This window comes from Balaenoptera ricei, chromosome 17 (assembly GCF_028023285.1).
Source record: "Balaenoptera ricei isolate mBalRic1 chromosome 17, mBalRic1.hap2, whole genome shotgun sequence".
In the NCBI taxonomy this organism is placed as follows: Eukaryota; Metazoa; Chordata; class Mammalia; order Artiodactyla; family Balaenopteridae; genus Balaenoptera; species Balaenoptera ricei.
Genome location: NC_082655.1, coordinates 68,820,351 through 68,838,018, shown reverse-complemented (window position 1 = coordinate 68,838,018; position 17,668 = coordinate 68,820,351). Strand labels below are relative to the sequence as shown.

At 34.9% G+C, this 17,668-nt stretch overlaps 1 protein-coding gene across 1 annotated transcript in view; it reads left to right on the top strand.

Moving 5' to 3' along the window:
- C17H8orf34 (chromosome 17 C8orf34 homolog) overlaps window positions 1-17,668 on the top strand; it is a 111,534-nt gene that overhangs the window by 81,185 nt on the left and 12,681 nt on the right. Inside the window, 1 exon segment of the mRNA XM_059902059.1 lies at window positions 3,661-3,689. Coding sequence (XP_059758042.1) covers window positions 3,661-3,689 — 29 coding nt within the window.

Here is a 17,668-nt window from a genome sequence, read left to right as displayed (position 1 = left end):
TTATTTAATTCCAGATATCTAATTTTTATGATTTTGGATGAGAAAGAAAATTTTGTTTTATGTATCTACTCTCCCTTTCTGTCTTTTAAAATAGAGTAAGTCTTAAATATTTATTTTTGAACAATATATTCAGTTCTAATCTTGAAATCATACTGGAAAGGAACATTTTTGTAATATTGTATCAGTGTAAATATAAGCACTTGAAATATATATTCGGCTTCTATAAACTGGAATAATATGTTTACATAAACCATTTGGTACTGTATAAAATTCCTACATTATCTTGAAATCTGAGTTATTCCAGGTGACCCTGAGTCATTTCATATATTTTTTAAACCCAAATATTCATAAATGTGTGATATGTTAGACCTCTAGAAATGTTTATCATTGCTCAGAAAGCTGTGGGATCTGTGTGTCTCACATGTACTCCCTACTGCAGACTTATTAGAATATCTCAGAGTTCTTTACCGCACTCCCTCAGTAGTGATGCCGCCCAGCTGCAATGCTACCTTCATGAAGCCTTCTCTCCCTGAATTGTTGAAGCAGGTACCTTCATAATACAGCAAGTTCTTGAATAATTGTTAAGCTTAGGTCACCCCGAACCCCCAGAGTCATGGCCGGACTCTGTTTTAGTGTAGTGACACATAAAAATTCTTAATTACCAACAACTTTTACCAAAGAAGAATTTTATAGAATATTGTTATGAAAAATTCATCTTGAATACACCTGTGTTTCTAGTTTTATCTACAAGGGGAAGAATGGTGCCATTTATTGAGATGAAGTAGGGCATAGTATTTTTTCTGCTTTGTGTGTGATTAATTTACTAGTTTAGCGGACTGAGATGATATAGCAACTGGTAAAGTATCCTCCACAGACATTCCGTACCTAAGCAGAGAGGGGATCTTTACTCAGGTTCATTTTCTTGAGACTACTTTCAGATTTTCTCTTCCAACCCAGTTCATTCTTTCTTGTGCTTTAGAGTCTGCTGAACGTTGGCTTCAGTCTGTTCTTATTTTCTGTGTTTCCTTGGACTTCAAACTTTAGAATTTTCCTTGTCTCTTGGCCCAGGAAGGTGATAGTCACCATGACAGCAGAGCTAGAGACTGACACCTTGGTAAAGAAAAACAGACAGAGACAGCCAGGAGAGAGCAAAAGAGCTGCTGAGAATGAAAGATAGATTCAGACAAAGATTGAAGTGGAAAAGAATCTTTTCCAGTCCTACTTTCTGTTCAATTTACATTGATTTTATGAACTTCCAGGAGCCTGAGGTTTGGAATTACTATGTGGAGGTCTGTAGAAAAGCCAACCCCCAAATAAGGGCTAGGACTAGATTTGTCTGCAAAGGTTTAAATGAACCAGAAATCAGAAAGTATGCTAACCTCTGCCATCTCAGGGTTTCTCATCACTAGTCACTCCTTTAGGAATAATAAAAATCATTTCAATTAGAGGTGGAATTGTGCCATCAGTTTGTTGTTACTACTCTACAAGGAAGTAACAAACTGCTGAAGCATATCCTAAGGAATGAGGGTTGGTTTGAATATTCAGCAAACATTTACTGGGTTATGATCATGTGCTTGGATATGAACTGTAATGGGAGCTGCGGAGTTAAAAAACGGTAGCTGCCTTCAAATAACTTGATGGTCATAACTCTAAATCCTTAAGTCCTGTCTTATGTCTTCCTGCATATAAACCAGGCTTATACTGGAAGAAACTCCATGATGAAACCAAATTATGAAAGAGACCCATAACCCTTTCCTTCCAAATCCCCTCACAAACTTCATTTCCCTGTATTTCAAGAGCTCATTAAACAAAACAAAAATCAAAAAAAGCCTCATGCGCTCCAAAGTTGAAGGAATTTAGTAATGATTAACTGTAGATGTAGAAAACTAGCTTGGACCCCCAGAGGACCCCACTACAGTTCTTTGGTGAATTGGACAAAAGACAATGCAGCTCAAATTCCTTCCCTCTTCACCCCACCAACCCACATTCTGACTGTATTCATTACGGTCAATAGGAAATGGTTTCTCTACAGGGTTTTCAACCATGTGAATTGTGAAGTAGAGGGAACACTCTTTTGGACACATTTTCTTTCTAATAACTTCTTCAACACCATCTCAGAGACAAGAAAACAAACTTTTTGCCATTAAAAAAACCTTTATTTTATTTCATTTGTTTATTTTTTACAAAGAATACCCCCCAACTGGGGTGAAAAATATATCTGGTTAAGTGCAAAATATAGTTTTTGTCATACAAAAGGATATACAATTAAAAAGCAACAAAAAAATGAAACCACCTTCAGCCCACATACTTTCTCAGGAAAGGGAAGATAGAGCTCAGTGCCCTGACGCAGGACGGTGAACAAAGTGCTAAGGCAGAGAGAGACTGAGCAAGTGCTAGAGGCTGCAGTGCGAGAGGGGCTGTCAACATCCCTGTCTCCTAACACTGGGCAGGAAGGGAGCCTTCACGGCTTTTGTGAAGACCTGCCCTCTAGATTCTCATGGCAACATAAAAAAAAAAACAAAAAAACACTGGGGTTTGACACCAGCTTCCCTCTGTCCTATGTCCTGAACCTGAGGGCTGGCCGCACCTGCTCCAATGCCTGGCCACAGTGCCTGTGTGCAGCCATAGGCACAACATCATTCAAACAGAAGGGGAAGTGAGACAATGGGAGGGGGATGTCTTTAGCCTGATGTGTTACGACTGAAATGCCCACAGGGATTCAGCAACTGGCTCGGAAGAAAGACTGTGCTGGTGATAAAGATTTGCTGGTCATCACCATATAGAGGAATAAAAATGTCAGTGGTATGGGTTAGGTTACCAAGGGAAGTGTACCCTTGGCATTTCAGGAAAGGACTCCCTCCCCCCAGAGAAGAGTATTCCTGTGAAGGAGACAAAGGAGAATAGAAAAGGTAGGGTAGCATTTCAAGAAAGAGAGTGGGGTTAACAGAGTCTCTCATCACAGAGAAATAAATTAAGGACTAAAACTTTTTACATAACTAACTTAGAACAGTTTTGGAAGAATGGTAAAGACAGAAATTGGACTGATGTGCATTGGGGAGTGTGTAGATGGGAGAAGGGGAGCTTGTGAGGAGGAATCTTTATCCATTGGCTCAAGAAGCTGTTGATCTAAGGGAATGTGGGACAAATTCCTTCAGTTCTCTATTCTGTGTCCTCATCTGGAGAATAAGGGAATTAAAATACATGATCTACAACCACCTTTCTGCCTTAATATTTTATCACTCTAGGAATCCAAATCAGTTCTTAAAAAAGAACAAAATTGTAACAGGCTAAGTTGCACTTGATTGTCATTATCACATAAAGACAACATCTCTACAGTTGTCTTTGCAAGTTTGCTCTGCATTTAGTAGCCTACAAGCTGGTAGGCTTGCAGGTACCTGTTTTGTTTGGTATTTGGTTTGTTTTTGTTGCATCATTTGCATTGTTTCAGCAGTTCACACTGTTATAGTTGACTTAAATTTCTAATTTGTTTTCATTGGTAGAAAGGGTGGTATCACATTATTTTGAAGCACTCTTCAAAAGAAAAAATAGAATGGAAAATGCACTAGTTCTACAAATTGGAACTTTCATTTTTGTTTTTAAGATTGGGTTATTAAGGATTGCTTCTAAAACTTTTTTATTTCTCTCTCTCTTGAATCCCAGGTATTGCAATTTCAGATGAACTCGATAAGGTACGTTGAACCATCTAATGAAAATAAAACATAGAACTTACATTTTAATCCATTGTCTAAATGAAAGAGTTTCTGAAACAAAGTGTTCAAGTATAATTTGTTTGGTGCTAACATTTTAAAACTTTCAAAGTTATATGCTTTCTTTTAAGAAAGTTATTGCATGAAATATATAATATCACCTGTTCTTTTGAGTTGAGAATTTTAGAATTTGGTTAGAGAAAGCTGAATCACTGTAATCACTGAATCACTATATTAAAAATGAAAACTAATATAAACTATTAGGATTCTGCCTGTATCTAGATGATGATGATGATGATGATGATGGTGATATGGAAGACACTTGTACTTTTTTATAGCTACCCTTTAGAAACCTTACTCAGTAAGATTTTTTTTTTAATTCCAAGATGCCAAGGGAATATCATGGTGCCTTGGACTGGGGTGATAGTTGTTAAGGTGGTGAGAAGTGATATGATTAGGAATATATTTTAACAGTAATGTCAGTGGAACTTGCTAATAGATCAGTTGTAGAAGAAATCAGTCAGTGATGATTCCTAGGTTTGGGGGATGAGCAAGTAGGTGAATTGTGGTGCCATTTAACAGAATTGGAAAATCTGGGGAAATAGCAAATTTGGCAGGTTGGGATAGCATCAGGATTTCTCTTTTGAATTGTTCAGTTTGAGTTGTCTATGAAACATATTTATATGAGTTCTTGCTCATGAATGAGATTTGATTTAGAGTTATACATTTAGGAGTCACTGAAATAGAAGTTCTCATTTTTTTGGTCTTAGGACCCCTTTATACTCCTAAAAATTATGTAGAGGACCCCAAAAGCTTTAATTTATATAGGTTTCATTTATCAATATTTGCCATGTTAGGAGAGAAGCTCCATTTCTGTTTCCCTCTTTTTATATATTTGATAATTTATTTGTAATATGGACCAAATATCATTGTTGACATTTGTTTCAATACACTTATACTCCTATGTCTTTGCCAGGCACCCAGAATGGGTTTGCTGGAGAATAGACCACATGGCTGATTGCAGTCTTATTTCAGTAACCCAGTGTATAACCTATTACCTGGCACATAGCATTGGCTTAATAAATAAGGCTGAACAAATAAATCTCCCTCCAATATTTTGATTATATGATTGAAGGCTCTAGTTCTTCTGTGAAATAGATTTTATTTTTATTGAGGGCTTCCTGTTAGTTTGCATATTTACACTAAAATGAAAGTTAGTGAATCAATGAAGATATGGTAGACCCCCAAAATTTAATGCATATATACACATTCTTTTTTTTCTTTAAAAATATGCTATACCTTATCTGTAAGAGATACACACTAAAGTATTTATGGATAAAACTATACGACATATTGAATTTGCTTTAAAATAGTATAGGAAAAAAAGTGTATCTGTGAGAAATAGATGAAACAGAGTGGTAAAATATTAATAATTGTTGAAGCAGGGTGATAGGTACTGAGAGGTTTTTTATACTATGCATGTTGTGTGGTTTGAAAATTTCAACAGTAAAAATAATTAATTCAAATACATTTCAATAATAAAAAGGCAAAATAAAGATATTTCCAACTAACACAACTACTATATAACTGGCATTTTGCAAAGATCTGTACTAGACTAATTATATGACGTTGTTATAGTGAAAGGTTGTGAACAACTTAAATGTCAATCAGTAGGGACAGTTAAATGTAGGATATCCACATTGCAATGGAACACTATCTAACCACGAAAAAACCTGTTGAGTGATAAAAGAGTTTCCACAGCAGCGTATGGAGCCCGATTCCATGTTCACAGGAGTGTGTGTGTGTGTCCGTCCACTGTTCAGAGTGGTTATCTCTGCAAAGAGGAATTGCACGTGGTTTTTTGTTTTTGTTTTTTTACTTTTTTCTTGAAACTGTTTTGTATTATTTAACAATTTTAGAGGGGTATATATTAATTTATATTTGGGGGAAATTCTTTTCTATTATGATATCCTATGATTTTTCTCATTATGTTATTCTTTCTAGCTGATGGACAGATGTTTTAATTGTGTTAAAAACTGTGTTAGGTCTTAAGTAATTCAAAGTGGGAAAGTGCTATACTTCTAAAACAATATGAAATCTAGAGTAGATTTCATTTATTTTTAAAAATGAAAATAAAAATTTTAAGGCATTCTAAAAAAAAAAAAAAAAAAAAAAAAAAATATTTGCCATGTTAGAATTTAAAACTAATAAAAATTTTACGTGTTTATTCATTTTAAAAACAGCACTGATAAAACCATTACATTAACAAAAATAACATTTTTATGAAAAATACTTTATTTTCCAAAACAAGATATTTGTGAGAAAGTGGCATTGTTTACAGTTTTGAAAATCTCTTTACTGTCTGGTTTAATTGAAAATTTTAGATTTTCATATCTGCTTCTGCATTCAGTCTATTGTGGATGAAAAAAAATCTGACATCAGATTGGAAAAAAGAGAAGCACCTAGAAATAGCCATCAGTATTTGGTGAGCATTGGTCCAGATGTCTCTCTAAAGAGAAAACGTATTGAAATTTGGCTTGGTGCCTAGATATATGGGTAGAAAGAAAATGATAGAAAGTATAGTGCAAAAAATGGGATTATATAAATCATGACATTTAAAAATAATAAACTATAAGGTAATACTTATAATTTACAAAAGCAATAAAGTTAGTATCCTTCTATTCCAAATAGGACTATACCTTTTGAATTTTGTACCAAAAAATACATTTCTGATTCACTAAATAAATGAAATTTATGAATGTACTTTTAAATATGAATTGATAAACCATCCTAATATTTTTCAATTATTTAAATTTCAGTCTGTACTATGTGCAAAACCAGATCTTGACTGTATAGCATAGCAAGTAGAGTGAGTGGCAGGTGAGATCTCCCAGCTTCGTCCTACTCTTCTGGTCCTCCTCTGTCCATCATTGTCTTTGCCCCAGCTCGTCTCCTCCTTATACCGTGACTTTCCTTATAATTTGCAGAATTTTAATAATCCCTGTCTTGTATTTATTTTTTGTGTTCATTCTAAGTACAAAGACATAATTATCACTATTTCTGGATTCATTTTTTTGCTCCTTCCAGTATATTCTGCAAAGCGCTGGCTGCCTGAGCCATAAATTAGCTTGTGTGACTGCTTGGCCCTTGTCCTTCCCTTTTTTTCCTGGGCTCTGACTTGCAGCCTGGTTGGTTTCTACATCAGCCTTTTTTCTGGTGAGCTAAAGGACATACTAATTGTTCTTTGAACTGAAAATGGATTTCACCTTCATTGGATAAAAATGTGGAAGCCTTGACACTTGGTTAAATATCATCCTTAGGATACATCCTCCCCCCCCTCACCTCCTCTCTTCTAAGCACTAGCTCAGGGGATTTTCCATTTAACTAAGTTGCATAAACTGCAGATTTTCACTACTTACCTAATGTTCCCATTTTTGAAGACTTCGTGGAAATTGCTGAAATTTATTACATATTTATTATTTTTCAATAGGAAGATGCCAACTATTGTCATAAATAAGCTTTTATTGAAAAAAACTATGTCAGTGCAAAAAAATTGTTCCCACTCTCACATCTGATATTCAGGAGTACAAAGTTATACAGAGGACGCACAGGCTTCCAGAGCCAAAACCACCATCCTTTGGCTGCCCCTTGGGGGAGAGGGAGAGCCTGCCCCATGGCGCCCTCTGCTGACCTTGAAGCTCACAGTCTTGCATTTTTCTCGCTAAGAAAATGTGAATCTCAGGCTGGTGCTAAAACAATAGTCAAAAAGAATGATTTAAAAACTCTTAGAGGAAAACATAGGAAGAACACTTTTTGACATAAATCACAGCAAGATCTTTTTTGACCCACCTCCTAGAGTAATGGAAATAAAAACAAAAATAAACAAATGGGACCTAATGAAACTTCAAAGCTTTTGCACAGCAAAGGAAACTATAAACAAGATGAAAAGACAACCCTCAGAATGGGAGAAAAAATTTGCAAATGAATCAGCGGACAAAGGATTAATCTCCAAAATATATAAACAGCTCATGCAACTCAATATTAAAAAAACCAACAGCCCAATCAAAAAATGGGCAGATTAAAAAAAAAAAAAAAAAAAATGGGCAGAAGACCTAAATAGACATTTCTCCAAAGAAGACATAGAGATGGCCAAGAGGTACATGAAAAGCTGCTCAACATCACTAATTATTAGAGAAATGCAAATCAAAACTACAATGAGGTATCACCTCACACCAGTTAGAATGGACATCATCAGAAAATCTACAAACAACAAATGCTGGAGAGGGTGTGGAGAAAAGGGAACCCTCTTGCACTGTTGGTGGGAATGTAAATTGATACAGCTACTATGGAGAGCAGTATGGAGGTTCCTTAAAAAAGTAAAAATAGAATTACCATATGACCCAGCAATCCCACTATTGGGCATATACCCAGAGAAAACCATAATTCAAAAAGACACATGCACCCCAGTGTTCACTGCAACACTGTTTACTATAGCCAGGTCATGGAAGCAACCGAAATGCCCATCGACAGATGAATGGATAAAGAAGATGTGGTACATATATACAACGGAATATTACTCAGCCACAAAAAGGAACAAAATTGGGTCATTTGTAGAGACGTGAATGGATCTAGAGACTGTCATACAGAGTGAAGTAAGTTAGAAAGAGAAAAACAAATATTGTATATTAACACATATTTGTGGAATCTAGAAAAATGGTACGGATGAACCGGTTTGCAGGGCAGAAATAGAGACACAGATGTAGAGAACAAACGTATGGACACCAAGGGGGGAAAGCCGCGGGGGAAGTGGTGGTGGTGTGGTGAATTGGGCGATTGGGATTGACATGTATACCCTGATGTGTATAAAATGGATGAGTAATAAGAACCTGCTGTATAAAAAAATTAAATTTATTTTAAAAAAAGAATGATTTACGATGGGTGTTGAGCTGACACCTGTGTCTTTAATATAGTAATAAAAATCAATACAGCTTCCTTTTAATCTTCCATTAACAATTTTGGTGGTTCACTAAAGGCCTGTTTTTCTTAACCTTTATAAAATACTGATCTTTTACTGTCATATTCTAATTCATTTATAATTTCACTGAAGTTATTTTTTCTGTGACTTTTAAAGTTATTTTATGAATTCTGATAAAGGTAAATAAGAATTATTCTACTTAATATGGAAAAATAAAACAGAAGCTAATGTTATCTTTAAGGCTTTTTTAAAAAATTGTGAGACTTCAATAAATGTCTTATTCATTAGTCTTTTCCTTTCCCTTTTCTTAGCCATCGTATTGGTTTTCTACTGCTGTTGTAACAAATTGAAACAGTACAAATTTATTATCATACAGTTCTGTAGTTTAGAAGTTAAACCATGTGTCTTCCTGGGTTAAAATCAGGTGTAATAGGGCTTCATTCCTTCCTGAAGTTCTAGGAGAAAGGTGTTACCTTGCCTTCTCCACTTTCTAAAGGCTGCTGCATTCCTGGTGCGTGGTCCCTTTTCTACATCTTCAAAACTAGCCGCAGTGTCTCATTTCTCTCTAACTGCATCCCGGAAAAGCGGTCCACGTGTATGAAGTCCCGTGATTAGTTTGGGGCCACCCAGCTCATCTGGATAATCTCATCTTAGCATCTTTAACCTTAATCATGCAAAGCCCCTTTTGCCATGTCATGTAACATATTTAGAGGTTTGAGGATTAGGATGTGGACATATTTGGGAAGCCATTATTTTGCCTACACAGCCATTATCCAAGTTCAGATGGTATTGCCTTTCATACCTTTATCTAATTCTTCAGGCTCCTGCCATTCTAATTCACCCTTCAAAATGCCATATAGTAGGCCTGGCTGGTTCCTGCTCAGTTACCTTTCAGTAGGGCAGTGTGACCCATCCTTCAACTCCTGTGAATGTGGGGTGCTTATGGACTCACCCTTCTGCAGAGGATGGTTTCAACTCAGTGGGAGCCATCCTGCCCAGAGATACCTGGGTTCACCATCAGCCAATGACTGAGTAAAATAAGGCTCTGAGTTGTCATTTACATTACAGAGCTCCTTATGGGATAGGCTGAGAGTAGACTTTAGCTGAACCCATCTCTTTGCCTAGCTTCTTCCCATCTTCTCCTGCTTCCTTCAGTCTCTTACAGGTTTCACTTAAAGAGACCCCCATCAGTAAATCACTTGGTTAGCCTGTGGTTTTAGGGAACCCTACCTAGGGAATCCTGCTAAAAAATTTTCCATGACTCACTGCTACTTCACAAATTAAGTCCAAATTTCTAAGACTAGAATTAACAGTTTCCATTTTGTCTTTCAAATCTATATCTTATGCTTTATTTTCCTCTTTTTCTCTACTCAGAGTCTGTGCTGTGCTGAAAAAAGGAACACTGTAAGGCAGCCAGACTACAGTACTTCCAAGTCATATTTTTTATTTATTTCCACATTTTTGCTCATTGTCAGTCCCTCCCCTTTCTCCAACTGTTTTCCATCCTTCAAGCTCCAGGCTTTCAATGTCTTCATATATAAAAAATTATATATGCAGTTATTCTTTGATCAAATGATCCTACTTCTATGAGTCTATTCCAAGGACACACTGGCAAAACTATAAAAAGACCAATGTGGGTGACTATATATTGTTGTGCTACTTTAATAGGAAAAGAGTTGAAATAACTAAATGTTCATTGAAAGAAGAATAACAGATAAATTATAGTACTTCCACTGTAGAGTACCATACAGCTATAAAAATGAAAGAATATCTCTGTAGATAACTATAGAGCGATCCCCAGGATATATTGTTGAATAAAAAAGGCAAGGAAAAGAAGTGTGTTTAATAGTGTGCTATCAATTATCTAAGTAAGTGTAATGAAAATATAGATGCATATTTGCTTATATTAAAGCCAAAACAACAATGGCAGAACCTGCCGTACTGTAAAATACACACACACGCACAGTTACTTTTTAAACGTTACCTATGGGAGAAGGGAAGGAATAGAGAGTAGGAGTGAGGAAGGTGTAGAGAGGATAGGAGTAGAATCTTGACTTCTTAGAACTTTATGTGAGACTTTGGAATCATTTAAATATTTTATAGAATTTTTAAAAAACAAGGTTAAATCTTAAAACAATGATTTCTAAGAAGCAAAAGCAAATGAAACAAATGAGCACAACTGTATTTCAGGTTGATGGCAAAACACACTGAGGTGAATTACTCCAAGTCATTATAAACACAGTCATTTGATCGTTCTCTAGTGGGGTGTACCCAAGGCCCGAGGGAATAGCATCAGCTCTTAAACTGTTTTTAGTAATTGTATCATTAGTGATACTGTTGATATTATTATAAAGAGACTGTTGTGTGTGCTTTGTGTGATATAGCAAAGAAGTAATTATATTGATATCCTTAAGAACCAGAATTTTTGGCATAGGGGAAAGGAAATACAGATATAAGATGATAAGTTTAAGTAACAATCCTATATCCTGATTTGAATTGAAAGTATTATTCAGAACTCATAATATTTTTCTATTTTAAAAACAAAAATAGACTATCTACAGGCAGTAAACTCAACTAGAGCCCAGATATTGTTTTCTGAATATTTTTCTCCATTAAAAGGAACCAGGTCTCTTTGGAAAAATGGCTGAATCTAGATTCGCAGCTGAGAAAGTACAACTTGAGTCTGGATATCATTTAGCACCAGAAGGTACAGATGAAATCAAAGAATGATGGAACATATTAGAAGCACACAGGAACCTCCTTGCAGGAGCTCCTACTAGGAACATTAAAGCCTAAAAATAATGATAGTAATGTGTTATAGTCTATTGAATGAAATAAAATCCGTTAAGTCCATAGTGATATACCTATGTACATATATATACCTACCTACATACCTACATACCTACATAAGTGGAGGTGAGGGAGAAGCTCTTTCTCAGAGTACCAACAAATAAATTTAGACAGAATGGTGAAATTAGAAAATCACAGATTGGCAACCTTCATAGTAACTGATGAAGACAAAGGTCAGCAAAGAGTGTTAAAATTAGCTGATGAAATTTTGATGAATTACAGGATATCTACATAGTCTTACAGTTAGTACTCTAGAAGGTACTTAATAATTGATGAGAGAAAAGTAGCTACTTTACAATGGAGAAACATGGAAGACACCCCCTTAACCAAGTGATCACCGTTGTCGTCATTAGTCCTGGGACAAATCAGCATCATGTGCCTTTTGATATGAAAGGAATACATCACTTCTGTGTTATTCTTGCCAAAAATGTATCACTTGAATATAATCATGTGGAAAAATTTGAAAAACAAATTGAAGGACCTACTAAAAAATAACTGGTCTTTGTTTTTAAAAACCACGAAGGTCATAAATGTCAGAGAAAGACTGAAAACTGTTCCACATTAAAGGAGATAAACACATGACAATTGAATGCCATACATGATCCAGGATTTCTTTTGTGGTATGCAACATTATTTGAATAATTGGGGAAATTTAAACAAGGTTAGTCTGTTAGTATTATATCAGTATTAATTACTGGTTTTGGTAATTATACTGTGGCCATATAAGAAAATACCCTTCTTTGTAGGAAGTACACCCTGAAGTATTTATGGGTAAAAGAGTATTCATATCTACAAATTACCTTCAGGTGGTTCTGGGGAAATTATGAGTGTGTGTGTGTATAAATATGTATGATAAAGCAAAATGTCAACTAACAACGTTGACCTTATCCCGTTAACAATATTTTGGCAATCTGGGTGAAGGGTATATAGGAATTCTCTTTTTTTTTTTCCTCAACTTTTCTGTAAGCCTGAATTATTTCAGTTTAAAACATAGGTATTTCTTAGACCTGTCCACTATTACCAACCCCAAAACAGTGAGTACCCCGTGTGTTCAGATTCTAGTCTTAAAATATATTTCCAACTAAAAAGAATCATAATCCCTTGAAATAATGGTTGCTTCCAGGTCCAGGTCAGGAGCAGAAAGTGTACAAAATGAGCCTAAAATATCTTACCATGCCAGAGGTAAGAACTATGGAGGACCACTAGGATGGTGTCAGAGGAGCTCAGGAGCCGGCTTAAGTAGTCTTCTTCTGGAAAGAGTTACGAAAATTTGAACATGAATATGAACAATAACTGCAATGCAGTGAATCATACCTAATACTTTAAAATCCATGTGTTCATCCAAAGAATTATTAATGTTTTTAGCAGGTGCTAGGGGACCAAAATTACATTTTAAAAAACTGGTAAAATTAAAGGGAAAGAATGAAACTTTTAATCTTCCTTTCCCATTTAAATCGTACTTCAGAGTAACCAAATATTTGATGACAGGAAGTTTCTCTTTCCAGAAGTATTCCAGCAAATAAGTGAATATGGAATTATAAAATTAGACAATTACCATTTATCAATTCCTAGTGAATTAATGGATCTAAGCAGTAATATCAATGCTGCCAAAATCACTAAAGAAGAGTCAAGGGGATGGTCTGTGCCTCCAGATGAAACTAACCATTCTCTCTGAAGCAGTATTGGCAAAAACAAAAACTACAACAAAAAAACTTTATCCTGAACTAACTACTAATTTACAGAAAGTGCAAAGGGCAGAGGAACATTTTAAGCCACATCACAGGGATGCAAAGGGAAAAACCAGACTCTGGAAAACTCACAGGACAAACAACTTGGGTTTTCTGAACAACAGCGACAGCAAAATTGCAAGACAGAAAATGAGACAGAGGAAGAGAATACATAGATTAAAAGAGGCATAAAAGACTGTTGATCAGTCACAACCTACCAAGTCTTGCTTAGAGTCTGATGTGTGCCAACTGAGATAATTCCCTGAGATAATCAGGTAAATTTGATAACTAATTAGATGTTTGATATCAGAAATATTCTTACTTTATATTTAGGTGTGGTAATGGTACTGTATGTGTTTACAAAAAAAGCATTCTTACTTTTTAGAGATTACATACTGGACTATTTACAAATGATATGATACATAGTGAATGGAATTTACTTCGAAATGATCTGGGCAGAGAGAGGGGTGATGTGGGTGGAGATAAGGGTGAAGTGAGTTTATCCATGAGTTGATAATTGAGGAAAATGTGTGTGGGTACAGAGGGGTTTGCTTTACTCTTCCTTCTACTTTTGTATTAGCGTGAAAATTTCCATAATAAAGAGTAAAAATTTTAGATCATGGGTAGGAGGGTGCAGAAGATAGTGAAGGAAAGGAGGAGAGATAATATTGAACACCTCTTAGGGTTAACAGATATGCTAGGTGTTTTTGACATGTTATTGAATTTAGTTCTTGTACCAGTCCAATGAAGTGGTTATGCTTTTCCTGTTTTACAAATAAGGAAACTGAAGCTAGAATGATTAAGTGATTTGCTGAAAGTCTTAGAATTAGTATTAGTGGAGATGGAATAAATACTCCCCTGCTAGCTTCTGATTCTTTATCTGTCTGATTCCAAATCCATGCTTTTCCCTAGCACTATATACTGTGTACTCCACCATAAAAGGGGAAAATCTGAAAATGAGTTTAATATATATTATTTTAACAACTTTATTGAGATAAAATTCACATAATAAAATCTACCCTTTTAGAGTGTACAGTTTAGTGGGTTTTAGTATATTCAGAGAGTTGTGTAACCATTACTTCAACCTAAATTTAGAACATTTTCATCATCCCCAAAAGAAACCTCATGTCTATTCCCCATTCCTCCTAACCCCTTAGCCTAAGACAACCACTAATTTACTTTCTGTCTCTTTAGATTTGCCTATACTGGAAATTTCATATCAATGCAGTCATAAAATATGTGGTATTTTGTGACTGTCTTCTTTCACTTAGCATAAAGTTTTCAAGGTTCATTAGTGTTGTAGCATATATCAGTACTTCATTTCTTTTTATTGCTGAATAATATTCTGTTGTATGGATATACCACACTTTGTTTATTCATTCATCAATTTGTGGACACTGGAGTTGTTTCCGCTTTTCAGCTATTAAGAATAATGTTTCTATGAACATTCATGTATAAGTTTTTGTGTGGACATGTTTTTTAAATTTCTCTTGGGCATATATGTAGGGAATGAAAATGCTGGAACATATGCTAACTCTATACTTAACTTTTTGAGGAACTGTCAAACTATTTTGCACAGTGGCAGCACCATTTTACATTCCAACCAGCAAGTATGAGGGTTCAAATATCTCCATATCCTTGTTAACACTTGTTGTCTGTCTTAAATTATAGCCATCCTCCTGGGTGTAAAGTAGTATTTTATTGAGGTTTTGATTTACATTGCCCTAATGACTAGTAATGTTGGTAATACATATTGAAACATTGAATCATACATTATCTTAATTTTGTCATTCTTTTATTCACTCTACAAATGTTTATAAAGTACTTTCTATATGTCAGACCTTGGAAAAGAAATGACAGTTCATCTTTTGTAAGTATAGGCAACAGTGCTAGTAGCTGGTGGGTTTGGTGGTGAGAAAACGAACAAACTCTGCTGATTGCTTTCATTTTCTCACTGAGATAAGCAACATGATCAGTTGAGAATCAGGAGGAGACAGGAGATGTTGTAACTAACTAAGGAGTGAAAATATATCTGAACTAAAAGAGAAAGACACAACTAATTGAACTTCAATTAATCTAGCAATATGGCATGTGCATTTTTAACTTTTACTAGATACCACAGAATTTCTCTCAAAAGAAGTTGTATTAATTTATACTCCCAGCAACAGTTTGTACTAATATCTATTGCTCCTGATCCTTGCTAACACTGACTGTCATCAAGTATTTTAATGAAAAATGGTTTCTCATGGATTCAATTAACAATTTTATAATTTTTTTAATAGGATTGAACGCCCACTTGTCTCTTTTGCTCATTTTTATTGCCCAGTTATTTTTCTTTTCTTTAGATTTGTGTGAGTTTATTATACATTCTGGATGTCAGCTCTTGTTGTGTGTCTCAAATCTATTCTAAAAAATTTAGGCTTGTCATCACTTTTTAAGTAGTGCCTTCTATTAATGGAAAAATTTAACATTAACTTGTAATGTTTTAAGAAATTCTTTTCTACTTGATATCATGAAAATATTACTGTTTATTTTCTATTAAAAATTCTGTTTTTTATCTTTAATCTACTTGAAACTTTTTTTAATATGGCAAGAAGTTGGAACATATAAATTTCCTATAATTATTTATTGAAAAGTTCATCATTTGTCCATAAATATGCATGCTTCTGTCACTTATCTTGTTTCTAGGCCTTCTATTTTCTTCTTTTGGTCTGTTTGCTTATTTCTCTTACTCCATTGGGTTTGGAATTGCTTTGTATTTTAGATTGATATGAGAGAATTGACATCTTTACATTTCTAAGTCATTCTATCAATGAACAAAGCATGTTTCCACTTAATTAAATATTATAGTGTTTTATGATAAAGTCATATAGTTGCATTCAAAAAGAGCATGCAGATTTTGGTTAAATTGATTCCTAGGTACAGTGTCTTTTGGGCTATTATTGTCAATGGTATCTGTTTTATAAGTTACATTTTAAAACTTGGCATATAGGAATGAATATTATTTTTCTAATTTTATCTTAAATTCAGTAAGCTTGCTGAACTCATATTAATTTGTAACTTGTTTCTGAATTCTCTTGGTTTTTCTACATAAAAAATACATGTGAATGATGATAGTTTTGTTTCTTCTTTTCCATTAAGTGATGAGACTGATATGGGATAACCACATTAAATATTCCTGTTAGAGAAGGGAAATAATGAGAGGTTTATAGAAATTCCTGGTTCATAGCAGTTCTTAAATCTTGCTGGGCAAATGTCATCAGGTCTTCCTGTCCAAGGGGTTGGGAGGTGTTCCTTAATTAAGCTCCAGTTCTGTTCCCTGGGAGTGGAAACTGGGTTCTCTGGGAGTCCCCATCTGTTGTTTTCCACAGCTTCTGGTTTCTTTATTTTTTGGTAACCTTTTGGCCACTCCTGAAGAAGGCTTTGGAAAAGATGCCTCTGAGCAACTTCCTCAGTTTTCTTCCTTTGTGTAGAAAAATGGGTCCCCGAGAGCTGTTTGCTTCTTGAATAGTCTCAGCCCCTTTTACTTCAGGCTGTTGCCTTTGCCAATTCAACTATCCCAAATCATGTTTGGGTCTCCTGTGTATATGATTCCTGTCTTCTTCTTGTGCCAAAAATCACATCCACAGTTCTTCTCAAGACATGCCTCTCTGTCTCTAGATTTAACTGCTGGTCTTTTAGATGTTGCAAAACAACATTCTTAATAGACACCATCTTAGTTTTTTTCAGAGGTCTTAATGAAGGGTCTTATGGCAGCATCCTTGATTTTTTCTTTACCCTGCTGTATAGCACAGGGAACTATACTCAATATCTTGTAATAACCTATAATGGAAGAGAATGTATAAAAAGAATATACATATATATATATATTCTCTCTCTATATATATATCTGAATCAGTTTGCTGTACCCCTGAAACTAACACAACGTTGTAAATCAACTATATATCAATAAAAAATTTTTTTAAAGTTTAAAAAAAGAGAGTTAAAAAAATTGTTAATCAGTGTTGTCCATGAATTTTTTATATGATTTTTAGACATAAAGATACTTCATAATTCACCATTTTTTATTCTTTGAATTATGTTTAATTCAATCAGGACAGATTTTTGTGCTTGCTTTCTTAAATCATTGTGCTAGTTATTATGGAGGATAAAGGAATTTAAGACATGATTCCAGCCTTCCATGAACAGCTCGTTTTATTAAGACGAGAAAACATTTGAATAACATGGAATATAATCAAATGTTGTGCTGATGACCAGTGGTCAGAGCTGTTGAACTCACTGTGGGTTAGCCAGCGGGAGCAGCCTGCTTGGAGAGAGTAGGCTTCCTCTAAGGTAACTACTTCTTGGATAGGATAGCTTCCTATTAATAGGAAATATTAAGCAAATCTGTGACCTTTGGAGAATGTTTG